At 41.9% G+C, this 13,848-nt stretch overlaps 1 protein-coding gene across 1 annotated transcript in view; it reads right to left on the reverse strand.

Annotated features, from left to right (window-relative positions):
- myo7bb (myosin VIIBb) overlaps window positions 1-13,848 on the reverse strand; it is an 88,360-nt gene that overhangs the window by 63,319 nt on the left and 11,193 nt on the right. The window contains exons 4-13 of the mRNA XM_060898234.1: window positions 13,246-13,430; window positions 10,588-10,709; window positions 10,173-10,315; window positions 9,966-10,079; window positions 9,388-9,541; window positions 9,215-9,291; window positions 5,568-5,687; window positions 608-747; window positions 313-523; window positions 27-162 (exon numbers count right to left, since the gene is read on the reverse strand). Of these exons, the coding sequence (XP_060754217.1) occupies window positions 27-162; window positions 313-523; window positions 608-747; window positions 5,568-5,687; window positions 9,215-9,291; window positions 9,388-9,541; window positions 9,966-10,079; window positions 10,173-10,315; window positions 10,588-10,709; window positions 13,246-13,430 (1,402 nt within the window). The remainder of the gene's footprint in view (window positions 1-26; window positions 163-312; window positions 524-607; window positions 748-5,567; window positions 5,688-9,214; window positions 9,292-9,387; window positions 9,542-9,965; window positions 10,080-10,172; window positions 10,316-10,587; window positions 10,710-13,245; window positions 13,431-13,848) is intronic.

Raw genomic sequence — 13,848 nt, forward strand, 5'->3', positions numbered from 1 at the left:
GTGACTGATATCATAACCCACAGTACCTTTGCAGTCATAGAAGACGACGCCGGCGAAGTGTCTCACACCAAACTGCAGGATGTGGTTGGCTTTGGGTGGGATGTACATCTTATTTCTGCGGTGTTTATTGTTCATTTTGTCTAACATGGACTTGTCTGTGCCCTAAAGATAATAAATAATAAATAAAAAAATAAAACTCTTTCTGACCTCTAAATATTACTGTTTATTTTCATTATTCATCAGTTTCGTTTATTTTATTCTGTAACTTTTTAAACAATCAGAAGGTTTTATTTTTAATCCTGTGTCCTGCACCTTGGGGAAGTGAGTCTCCTCGTCGATTAGAGACAGCAGGTTGAGCGGTTGTAAAGCCAGAAGGTCGAGCGTGTGCTGGTTATCGGTGAAGGAGACGTTCTTCCATGTGACGCCCTCTTTGAGGTACTCCTCCTGCTCCAGTTTGAAGATGTGCGCCACAAAGAACTGCTGGAGCTGCTCGTTAGCATAGTTAATGCACAGCTGCTCGAAACTGGACAACACACCCACCAACACCACACTCTTATTACACACTCATTCATTCATTCATTCATTCAGTGCGATCTTCGGTTCGTACCTGTTGGTGACAAAATTCTCAAAGCCAAATATATCCAGCAGACTGATGGACTTCTGATTGTGGGAGCTGCTGGTCTGCTGTTTATGGATGGCACTGTTTATTTTCCCAAAAATCCACATGAACAGTCTGGTGTAGATCACCTGAATCAGAGTAGCAATTAAACTAATTAACGAGACTGTCAATGATGGTGTAGCTCACTCTGGCCCCATCTAGTCTAGAAGGAATGATCTAAAGTGAGCCACCTTGTTCAATAAATGTTGCAAGCTATATACAGTGGGGCAAAAAAGTATTTAGTCAGCCACCAATTGTGCAAGTTCTCCCACTTAAAAAGATGAGAGAGGCCTGTAATTTTCATCATAGGTACACTTCAACTATGAGAGACAGAATGGGGGGAAAGAATCCAGGAAATCACATTGTAGGATTTTTAATGAATTAATTGGTAAATTCCTCGGTAAAATAAGTATTTGGTCACCTACAAACAAGCAAGATTTCTGGCTCTCACAGACCTGTAACTTCTTCTTTAAGAGGCTCCTCTGTCCTCCACTCGTTACCTGTATTAATTGCACCTGTTTGAACTCGTTATCAGTATAAAAGACACCTGTCCACAACCTCAAACAGTCACACTCCAAACTCCACTATGGCCAAGACCAAAGAGCTGTCAAAGGACACCAGAAACAAAATTGTAGACCTGCACCAGGCTGGGAAGACTGAATCTGCAATAGGTAAGCAGCTTGGTGTGAAGAAATCAACTGTGGGAGCAATTATTAGAAAATGGAAGACATACAAGACCACTGATAATCTCCCTCCATCTGGGGCTCCACGCAAGATCTCACCCTGTGGGGTCAAAAGGATCACAAGAACGGTGAGCAAAAATCCCAGAACCACATGGGGGTAACTAGTGAATGACCTGCAGAGAGCTGGGACCAAAGTAACAAAGGCTACCATCAGTAACACACTACGCCACCAGGGACTCAAATCTTGCAGTGCCAGACGTGTCCCCCTGCTTAAGCCAGTACATGTCCAGGCCCGTCTGAAGTTTGCTAGAGAGCATTTGGATGATCCAGAAGAGGATTGGGAGAATGTCATATGGTCAGATGAAACCAAAATAGAACTTTTTGGTAAAAACTCAACTTGTCGTGTTTGGAGGAGAAAGAATGCTGAGTTGCATCCAAAGAACACCATACCTACTGTGAAGCATGGGGTGGAAACATCATGCTTTGGGGCTGTTTTTCTGCAAAGGGACCAGGATGACTGATCCGTGTAAAGGAAAGAATGAATGGGGCCATGTATCGTGAGATTTTGAGTGAAAACCTCCTTCCATCAGCAAGGGCATTGAAGATGAAACATGGCTGGGTCTTTCAGCATGACAATGATCCCAAACACACCGCCCGGGCAACGAAGGAGTGGCTTCGTAAGAAGCATTTCAAGGTCCTGGAGTGGCCTAGCCAGTCTCCAGATCTCAACCCCATAGAAAATCTTTGGAGGGAGTTGAAAGTCCGTGTTGCCCAGCGACAGCCCCAAAACATCACTGCTCTAGAGGAGATCTGCATGGAGGAATGGGCCAAAATACCAGCAACAGTGTGTGAAAACCTTGTGAAGACTTACAGAAAACGTTTGACCTCTGTCATTGCCAACAAAGGGTATATAACAAAGTATTGAGATGAACTTTTGTTATTGACCAAATACTTGTTTTCCACCATAATTTGCAAATAAATTCTTTAAAAATCAGACAATGTGATTTTCTGGATTCTTTCCCCCCATTCTGTATCTCATAGTTGAAGTGTACCTATGATGAAAATTACAGGCCTCTCTCATCTTTTTAAGTGGGAGAACTTGCACAATTGGTGACTGACTAAATACTTTTTTGTCCCACTGTACACTATATACCGTACAAGCTATATATAAGTGATATCCACCCTAGGAATACTGACCTATTTGCCAGAAAGAATCCAAAATGGCGAGGAATTGACCGAGAAGAAACGATTTTTGTTGAACTGCTCATTAAGGCTTAATTAGTCCATAACTTCATTAATAATTGAAATTAAGCACATCTGGCTAGAAGTTATATGCACCCTAGGTACCCCTACCTTCATGCCAGAAAGAATCAAAATTGGTGAAGAATTGAGGAAGAAGAAGCGATTTGTGTGGAAACTGCTCATTAGGGATTGATTACTCCATATCTTCATTATTAATTGCAATTACGCAAATTTGGGTAGACGCTATCTATATGCACCCCAGGCAGACCTACCTTCCTGCCAAGAAGAATAAAAATCAGTGAAGAATTGAGAGAGAAGTGATTTTTGTGAAATATGGATGACGCCGGATGGACGACGGACAACACATGATGGCATAAACTCATCACCTGTCAGCCGGATGAGTTAATAACAAAAATTTAAATAATTTCATTTTATATTTTCCCCTTTTTCATAATTGCTTGCAAATACATTGTCTTTTCATTATAAAATATTAAACGTGAGCTGAAATTGATTGGCGTGATGATTTTTACATACTTGCCAACTTTTCAAAATTCTCATGGGGGAGAAAAGTGCGTGAACGACATTTTCAATTGGATGAGGGTCTGATGCGCAGTTGAAACAATAAGGATCCCAATTGATTGCAAACCATTTGAAATGTATACAATTAAAGAGTTTTTGAGTTGTTGATATTGTTCTATCAGTTCCTGTAGGTTATGGGATTCATGTATCAGGCCTGAGAGAGCTCAGAGTGAAAAATCTGAAATAATACTCTTGTCTTGAATTTTAATATAATAACAATGAAAGGGAAGTCTGAAATCAGATTTTGAGCTGAAAAATCTCCTGCCTGAATATTGTATCCATACAGAGACCCACAGAAAATAACACGAGTGATGCTTTAGAAGAATGTTTATCATTTCTTAAAATAGTCACAGTGAATGAAAGTATTATTGGATTGCATCAAATGTGTTTTCCTTCTGTAAGCTCATGTAAAAATACAGAGAACTATAATATCATATATAAATTAAATAAAATTTTAATAAGATTTAACCAAAGTAGTAACAACTCAATTAAATAAATACTGCACTGTCTTAGTACGACTGAAATGCGTCTCTCTCACTAAACACTTTCCAACAGAATTTTTAAAAAGCGCTAGAAATCCGATCAAAATCCGATCGGAATGCAGCAAAGGAATTTGCTCATTTGCAAACATTGACTGAAAGTTTTCAAACAAAATGTAAAAATGGCTCTATAAATACTACCATACTATCAAAATATACTCCACAAAGAAATTCACTCAAATGCAACATTTTAGTCCGACCAAAATGCACTCACTAGTAATCTTTCACTTAAAACCTCAAAACTCGATCAAAATTAATCACTTTCCAGATAATTCACTTGTAAGCTTTCACTTAAAACTTTCAAACAAAAATTCAAAATAGCACTAAGACACTCCCACACTGTTCAAGTACACTCACCAAACACATTCTCTGTCCTGCAAAATTTCACTAAACACTTTAGAAGTTGTACAGTTTGTTTCTGAAATGGTTTGGAAGACTAGTTTAATTTCACACTCAAATGTCCATTATATTCTGATTTAAGGTATCTTTACCTTAAAATGTGTAACTGGCTGGTTGAACATTTGCTTATCCATGGAAATTCATTCTCCCATGCAGCCTGGGATTTGCATTCATATTTTTGCCGTTTGGTATTGGGTTTAGTGGCCATGATGAATGAATGACTGTGAAAAATGTCGGACAGACTGGGTGAATCCTACATTACGGAAGTGACTGTCATTCTGATCGTTGATTGGTTAAAAATCAGTTGACGTCAGCAGTGTTTCTCATACGATTCTGATTGGACATAATCAGGAGTATTTTTAACTTGGCAGTAGGGATTTCCCAAAACCGGGAGATATTCCAGTTTTTAATAAATACGATCGTAGGTGTGAATGTGAGTGTGAATGGTTGTCTGTGTCTATGTGTCAGCCCTGTGATGACCTGGCGACTTGTCCAGGGTGTACCCCGCCTTTCGCCCGTAGTCAGCTGGGATAGGCTCCAGCTTGCCTGCGACCCTGTAGAAGGATAAAGCGGCTAGAGATAATGAGATAATGAATGAGACGATCGGGAGGCGGGAGACGGACGCTAAAATCGGGAGCCTCCTGCCGAAATCGGGAGGGTTGGCAAGTACGTTTTTAAAGATGGTTTTCAGTCCATTTTGCCTTGGTTTCAATACTTTAACAACATCACTGAGCTGACAAGTTAAGGCAATCTTAAACATTTCCTAATTTTGGCCTCTCTACTGAAGAATTGTGCAAAATTTCCTGCTATAAATGCAACCAATAATGTGACTCATTGATAATTTAAAATTTTTGTTCCTGTTAATGGGTGTCACCCCTTCCCCACTCCCCTTCACACACGCTGGTCTGGTTCTCGTCTTGACTTAGTCTTGCCCTGCCTTGCTCTTGGGCTTGACTTGATCTCAACCCCTCAAAGTCTTGGCCTTGATACACTCTGGTCTCATGACTTGGTCTCAGTTTTAGTGGTCTTGACTACAGCACTACCTACAATGGCCCTAATATGCCATCGTAAGAATCAGTTGTTCCCTCAGAATCTATTTTTTCTCTTTCTGGAATAATTAGTCAAAAAAAATCACAGCTTGTCATATGACTGAGAAACTGCGCAGAAGTGTAAACTCCTCAGTCCTGAAGACGTCAGAAAACTTAAAGTTACAGCTTCACTTCTGACTGTTACCGAGCACTGACACTGGAGACTCCTTCCAGAAACATTACAGAAACAAACATCTCCTTACTCCTTACCATATATAATATAATTTTTTTTAAAAATCTGAGCTGTTAATATAGAAATTATAACAATAACAGGTTGTCCGAGCCACTGTTATAGAAAATTAATAAATGCTTTCTAACCAATCAGAATCTGGAATTCAACAGTGCTGTGGTGGGAATGAATGGGTGTTAAAGTGATCACCTTGGCCAGAGCATCCCTGCAGTCCACAGCCTGTTCTGAACTTAGAGGTTTTGTCACTTGCTCTTGTTTGGTCATAAAGGTGCGAGAGGTCAAACTCGTGTTCAGGTGTGTTGTATCAACCTGGAGAGGAGGAGAAGAAGAAGAAAGGAAGAAGAAGAGGAAAGGAAGAAGAAGAAGAAGAAGAAAGGAAGAAGAAGAAGAAGAAGAAGAAGAAGAAGAAGAAGAAAGGAAGAGGAAAGGAAGAAGAAGAAAGGAAGAAGAACAGAAGATCATATATTTAACCACACAAAGAAATGTGAGAGAATGCAACGCGATCATCCTTACCGAGACGTGGCTTCACAACAACGTTCCGGACAGCGCCATTAAACTGGATGGGTTTACAACATTCCGCGCGGACAGAAACCACGCCAGCACGGGTAAATCTCGAGGAGGTGGTGTGTGCATTTACACAAATAACAACTGGTGTACAAACGCTGCAGTTATTACAAGTCACTGCTCAGAGAACATTGAGTTTTTAACCCTCAACTGCCGTCCATTCTACCTGCCGCGAGAATTCAATACCGTCAACATCACAGCTGTTTACATCCCCCCCAGCGCCAACACAAAAGAGGCGCTCTCCATTCTGTACAAGTCTGTGAGTACACTACAAAACACACACCCGGACTCGGTCTGCATAATCGCTGGCGATTTTAATCAGGCCAATTTGAAATCTGTAATGCCACACTACCACAAGTGTGTGAACTTTGCAACAAGGGGAGAGAACACACTTGACCAGGTATACACCAACATCAGACATGCCTTCAGAGCTGTTCCCCACCCCCAACTGGGTTCATCAGACCATCTCTCTGTTATGCTAATCCCAGCCTACAGACCTCTGTTGACAAGAAGCAAGCCAACTGTGAAACAGATCAGGGCCTGGCCAGAGGGCTCCATAGCAGCTCTACAGGACTGTTTTGAACGCACAGACTGGTCTGTTTTCAGGGAGGCGGCCACCACCAACCAGGACGTCAACCTCACCGAATACACAGACTCTGTAACTGGATACATAACAAAATGCATGGAAGATGTAACCGTCACCAAGGACATTACAGTGAGAGCAAACGAAAAACCCTGGTTCACCAGGGAGGTACGTGAGCTCCTAAGGGCATGCAACGTTGCTTTCAGGTCTGGGGACAAGGAGGCCCTAAAGTCTGCCAGGGCCAACTTGCACCGCGGCGTGAGAGCAGCCAAGCGTGCATATGGACAAAAAATCAATTCGCACTTCACTGATACGAAGGACCCAAGACGCCTGTGGCAAGGCATCCAGTCAGTCACAGACTACAAACCATCCCCCCCACTGTGTGAGGACAACACAGACTTCCTCAACTCACTGAACGCTTTCTTCAGCCGGTTTGAAGAAAATAACACTACAACACCTACAAAAACCCCCGTCAACCCAGACAGCACAACACTTCAACTGGACTCAGCAGACGTGAGGAGGACCCTACTCAAGGTGAACCCCAGGAAAGCTGCAGGCCCAGACAACATACCCGGGCGCTTGCTCAGAGACTGTGCGAACTCACTCACGGAAGTCCTCACAGATATCTACAACATCTCTCTGAATCAAGCCATCATACCAGCAAGTTTTAAAGCCACCACTATTGTACCACTACCCAAGAAGTCACCAGCATCATCACTGAACGACTATAGACCCATAGCACTCACTCCCATCACGATGAAGTGCTTTGAGAGACTGGTTAAAGCCCACTTAACATCCACCCTCCCCACTACTCTGGATCCATACCAATTTGCCTACCGCCCCAAGCGCTCCACTGATGACGCCATAGCAATAGCACTCCACCTCTGCCTGGCTCATCTGGAGAACAAAAACAGTCACGTGCGGATGCTGTTCATTGACTTCAGCTCTGCGTTCAACACTGTCATCCCCCAACATCTGGTGAACAAGCTGAGTGAAATAGGCATCAGCACTTCACTGTGCAACTGGCTGCTGGACTTTCTAACAAACAGACCGCAGACAGTCAGAGTTGGAAACAACTCCTCAGCGACCACCATCATAAACACCGGGGTGCCGCAAGGTTGTGTGCTGTCCCCCCTGCTGTTCACGCTGATGACTCACGACTGCTGTGCCAGATTTGAAACGAATCACATCATCAAATTTGCAGATGACACAACAGTGGTGGGCCTCATCAAAGACAACGATGACTCAGCATACAGAGAGGAGGTACAGCTACTCATCAACTGGTGTGAGAGGAACAATCTGCGTCTCAACGTCAACAAAACAAAAGAAATTACTGTGGACTTCAGGAAAAAACAACCAACACACATCCCACTGATCATCAATGGCAGTGCAGTGGAGTCTGTGAAAAGCACAAAGTTTCTAGGAGTGCACATCACAGATGACCTCTCATGGACTACCAACACCACCGCCCTGGTCAAGAAGGCGCAGACACGACTCCACTTCCTGCGGAGGATGAGAAGAGCCGACCTCCCCACATCTGCACTCACCACATTCTACAGGGGTGCCATTGAGAGCATCCTGACCAGCAGCGTCTCTGTCTGGCACGGCAGCTGTCTAGCTGCAGACAAGAAGGCGCTGCAGAGGGTGGTGAGGACAGCAGAAAAGATTATCAGGTCACCCTTACCAGCCATTCAGGACCTGTATACTTCACACTGTTCCAAGAGAGCGATGAACATTATCAAAGACCCCACTCACCCAGCACATAAACTGTTCTCCTTACTGCAGTCAGGGAAGCGCTACCGCAGCGTGCGGTGCCGCACAAGCAGACTGGGAAACAGCTTCTTTCCACAAGCTGTCAGACTCCTTAACTCACTGAGGAAAACTACATGAACATTCCAAAGATACCAAGAACATTCCATGATCATTTATTCACCATGCCCTTGCACCTTATCCTTCGCACCTTATATACTGCATCTATACTGCAGGACTCTACCTTTACGACGACTGATTGTACTCTCTGCTGCTGCTGTGTGTGTGTGTGTGTGTGTGTGTGTGTGTGTGTGTATTTATTGTCCATCAGTATGTCTTATTATTGCACAGTGTGTGTGTGTGTGTGTGTGTTTTCACTGCAGTGTGTGTGTGTTTTACTGCAGTGTGTGTGTGTGTGTGTGTGTGTGTATTTATTGTCCATCAGTATGTCTTATTATTGCACAGTGTGTGTGTGTGTGTGTGTGTTTTCACTGCAGTGTGTGTGTGTTTTACTGCAGTGTGTGTGTGTGTGTGTGTGTGTGTGTGTGTGTGTGTGTGTGGGTGGGTGGGTGGGTGGGTGATTTTTATCAATAGTATATGTATGCTTAGTTAAACTTGCACATTGGAGACTGGTCAAACGCAATTTCAAACTTCTGTGCTAACCCTGTTACATAGATTTTTGACAATAAAGTACACTTGAACTTGAACTTGATATTGTGGTGTGAAAGAGTTTCGGTTGAGAAAGTGGTGAGGAGCTGCCTGTACCATATAAACCCTGAACAAAAACATCCAAAATAAATAACTAAAATACATATTTTATATTATGCAACATTCACATTGTATTGTTTTATATTTTAATCTTGAATTAGCCATGTCAACATCTGAAAGCATGTTTTAATGACAGTAAAGAAGAAGTAAAGGTCAGGATCCCGTGCGTTACCTCTAACAATTTAGCAGCGACAGTGAAATGGTCCGATGATAAAACCTCACACGAGTCCATGTTGTTCACCATGCCGGCTAAAAGAGATACACAAACACCACAACCATAAACACACTGACGTTTTAAATCGATGATAAATTGTTAAAATGTCTCGACTCAGCACTGGGACTCACCTTCAAATTCGACATTGCCCAGGTGAAGAATGGCTGCCAGTAATTTAAATATATCCCAGCATTCCCTATCGGAGAAGGTGAGGACTTTGAGAGCTGTGCGGATTTGGGCGAACTCTTCTGTGTCATCCCGACCGTCGCATGTGATGCAGTTTCCCTGAGAGCATCACACACACACAAACACACACACAAAGATATTTCAGAACATGATTGTGTTCTTTATAGAGAGGTGGTTTATCAGCAAGATTGTCAAAGCCTCCAGCAAGATCTTCATCATCTGTTCCTGTGGTCCAAAACCTGGCAACTCATCTTCAATGTAACTAAGTGCTATCACCTTGGGATAACGTGCAAGAGAACTCCTGTTGATTTCAACTATTCATTGAACAGTCAACACATCACAAGAGTTTCTTCAACAACCTCTTTGGGAATAACTATTACTGATAATCGATGCTGGAACAAACATTGTGGCAACATTTGTAAAAAGGCGAATTCAACTCTTGGTCTACTCGGGCATATTGTATCAACCTGAGCAATTAAATTTGGTGTAAAATTATTTGTAGAAGTTTTTCAGGTGTTCAAACCTCAGTGAGATAGTTGAACTGTGTCGCATCACTGAGTGAAAGGGCATTTTTCTGCTCTTTGGGCATCCCTGAGAGAAGGCAGTAAAAAATGTGGTAGTTCCTCTCCAGTGGGGCCTTGGGAGAAAAATAAACACAGAGAAAGTTGAATTCAGCAGAATTAAAATATAAAAGTTGATGAATTGTTTTTTTCCCCCCACAGGTGCCCACCTGATGGCAGACGCGAGATTTCTCCAGCAGGTACTGCTCCATGTGAGCTCCTTCAATCACACCGTCTTTATTAAAGAAGATCTCAATGTACTTCCCGAAGCGGCTTGAGTTGTCATTACGTATTGTTTTGGCGTTTCCAAAAGCTGTGAAAGTCACCAATGGGAGAAGAAGGTCATTTATGATTTACATTAATGTTATCTAACTCATTTACATTTGTTCTAGGGTGGGTAGAAGTTTTGTAGAAGTTTTTCTAGGTTTCAATGTGAGGTTTCAATAGGAAACATTTCTGAGAAGTTCAGTTGTTCTGATGCTGCACTCCACTTAGTTGTCGTGTTTGATTGGACAGTTCCTCTAGGTCCCAGAGATGGGAATTTCAGAGCTGTAAAGCAGGAAGTGATAGAGACGGACACTTTACCTTCCAGCACAGGGTTCGCCTGCAGAATCTGCTGCTCGATCCATGAGTGCTGACCGCTTACTGCTGCCAGAAACTGCAGGATCAGCTTTGTACTTTCCGTCTTTCCTGCTCCTGACTCCCCACTAGTGATAAAAACAACAGTAAAGGAAGAGTTTAGAGGGGAAAAGGCCACGGTTTCCTCTTGATCACAAATAAGCTGAGCAGTGAGACACATTTAGTGTGGGACACTTATTTCTTTACTTTTGTACTTTTTACCTTAAATTGAGATGCAAATTTTTCACAAAAAATAAATTCTGTCTGTAAGACCTGAACCAGTGTGTGAAATGGACTGAATGTTGCTGAAAACAACAACAACAACAACAACAACAATAAACAAAACACTTGCCGCTTGGGCAAAAAAAGTAATTTTTAAAAAGCCAAGCAATAAATTTAATGACTCTTTTTGTAGAAATAATTACATATCAAAGGCAATATCTTGATATTTGTTGGAGAAAATAAACTTTACAGTAGTTTGTAATGTAATAATTTAATACTGAGAGATTATAAAAATGCCTGTTGAAGTTGGAATAATAGACAATACAGAGAATAAAATTAATGCTTATTAACAACGTAGTTAACAGAATCAGAATATATATATAAAAGTATACAAATAATATACAGTGGTGCTTGAAAGTTTGTGAACCCTTTAGAATCTTCTATATTTCTGCATAAATATGACCAAAAACATCATCAGATTTTCATACAAGTCCTAAAAGTAGATAAAGAGAACCCAGTTAAACAAATGAGACAAAAATATTATACTTGGTCATTTATTTATTGAGGAAAATGATCCAATATTACATATCTGTGAGTGGCAAAAGTATGTGAACCTTTGCTTTCAGTATCTGGTGTGACCCCCTTGTGCAGCAATAACTGCAACTAAACGTTTGTGGTAACTGTTGATCAGTCCTGCACACCGGCTTGGAGGAATTTTAGCCCGTTCCTCCGTACAGAACAGCTTCAACTCTGGGATGTTGGTGGGTTTCCTCACATGAACTGCTCGCTTCAGGTCCTTCCACAACATTTCAATTGGATTAAGGTCAGGACTTTGACTTGGCCATTCCAAAACATTAACTTTATTCTTCTTTAACCATTCTTTGGTAGAACGACTTGTGTGCTTATGGTCGTTGTCTTGCTGCATGACCCACCTTCTCTTGGGATTCAGTTCATGGACAGATGTCCTGACATTTTCCTTTAGAATTCATTGGTATAATTCAGAATTCATTGTTCCATCAATGATGGCAAGCCGTCCTGGCCCAGATGCAGCAAAACAGGCCCAAACCATGATACTACCACCACCATGTTTCACAGATGGGATAAGGTTCTTATGCTGGAATACAGTGTTTTCCTTTCTCCAAACATAACGCTTCTCATTTCAACCAAAAAGTTCTATTTTGGTCTCATCCGTCCACAAAACATTTTTCCAATAGCCTTCTGGCTTGTCCAGTGATCTTTAGCAAACTGCAGACCAGCAGCAATGTTCTTTTTGGAGAACAGTGGCTTTCTCCTTGGAACCCTGCCATGCACGCCATTGTTGTTCAGTGTTCTCCTGATGGTGGACTCATGAACATTAACATTAGCCAATGTGAGAGAGGCCTTCAGTTGCTTAGAAGTTACCCTGGGGTCCTTTGTGACCTCGCTGACTATTACACGCCTTGCTCTTGGAGTGATCTTTGTTGGTCGACCACTCCTGGGGAGGGTAACAATGGTCTGGAATTTCCTCCTTTGTACACAATCTGTCTGAGTGTGGATTGGTGGAGTCCAAATTTTTTTAGAGATGGTTTTGTAACCTTTTCCAGCCTGATGAGCATCAACAACGCTTTTTCTGAGGTCCTCAGAAATCTCCTTTGTTCGTGCCATGATACACTTCCACAAACATGTGTTGTGAAGATCAGACTTTGATAGATCCCTGTTCTTTAAATAAAACAGGGTGCCCACTCACACCTGATTGTCATCCCATTGATGGAAAACACCTGACTCTAATTTCACCTTCAAACTAACTGCTAATCCTAGAGGTTCACATACTTTTGCCACTCACATATATGTAACAATCGATCATTTTCCTCAATAAATAAATGACCAAGTAGAATATTTTTGCCTCATTTTTTTAACTGGGTTCTCTTTATCTACTTTTAGGACTTGTGTGAAAACAAGTCCTAAAAATCTGATGATGTTTTAGGTCATATTTATGCAGAAATATAGAAAATTCTAAAGGGTTCACAAACTTTCAAGCACCACTTTATTAGTATTCGTGACTATATTACCTGTTGTGAAAGTGTTACTATTACAGAGGGAAAATATTTCCCCCCCCCCCCCCCCCCCCCATACACCACCATTTTGGACAAGGCACATTATTGTAACATGCAGTTTTCCACCATTACTCTGACTTTCCTTCATACTGTCAGAAAGAGAGGTGGAATGGGGTGGAATGATCTCACTGTGCACTGAGCTAAATGCAGACATCCATAAACTACAATGACTGGCACCATAAAATCTGTCGCTCACACACCAAACCACCTGCTTCAATGTATTTATTTTTATGATGGTTTATGCTTTTCACTGGAGGATCCATAAATGAGGACAGACTAGACTGACAGGGACGAGTGTTCTCCTGATCACCTGATGACGCAGCACTGGTTACACTGGTTTCGCTGCATGTTGTAGTAGCAGCAGTCTGCAATGGCGAAGACGTGGGGGGGCAGTTCGCCCAGACGACGCCCGTGGTACAGATGCACCTGATCTGCCGTGTAGATGGGCAGCAGCTGATACGGGTTCATGGCCACCAACACCGAGCCGATGTATGTCTGATTAAGGAGAAATAGAAACAGGACAGAGGACAATGAATCAAGTCAGTAATATAATCAGAACAAAACTGGAATAATATCAGTCTCTGAATACAATCAGAATAAAACCAACCTCAAAATAAATTCAGAACAAAATCAGAATATGAGCCTCGGAATACAATCCGAATAAAACCAGCCTCGGAATACAATCAGAATAAAATCGGAGTAATATCAGCCTCGGAATACAATCAGAATAAAATCGGAGTAATATCAGCCTCGGAAAACAATCAGAATAAAATCGGAGTAATATCAGCCTCGGAATACAATCAGAATAAAATCGGAGTAATAGCAGCCTCGGAATACAATCAGAATAAAATCGGAGTAATAGCAGCCTCGGAATACAATCAGAGCAAAATTGGAATAATATCAGCCCTGGAAT

Source organism: Neoarius graeffei, chromosome 17 (assembly GCF_027579695.1).
Source record: "Neoarius graeffei isolate fNeoGra1 chromosome 17, fNeoGra1.pri, whole genome shotgun sequence".
Lineage (NCBI taxonomy): Eukaryota > Metazoa > Chordata > Actinopteri > Siluriformes > Ariidae > Neoarius > Neoarius graeffei.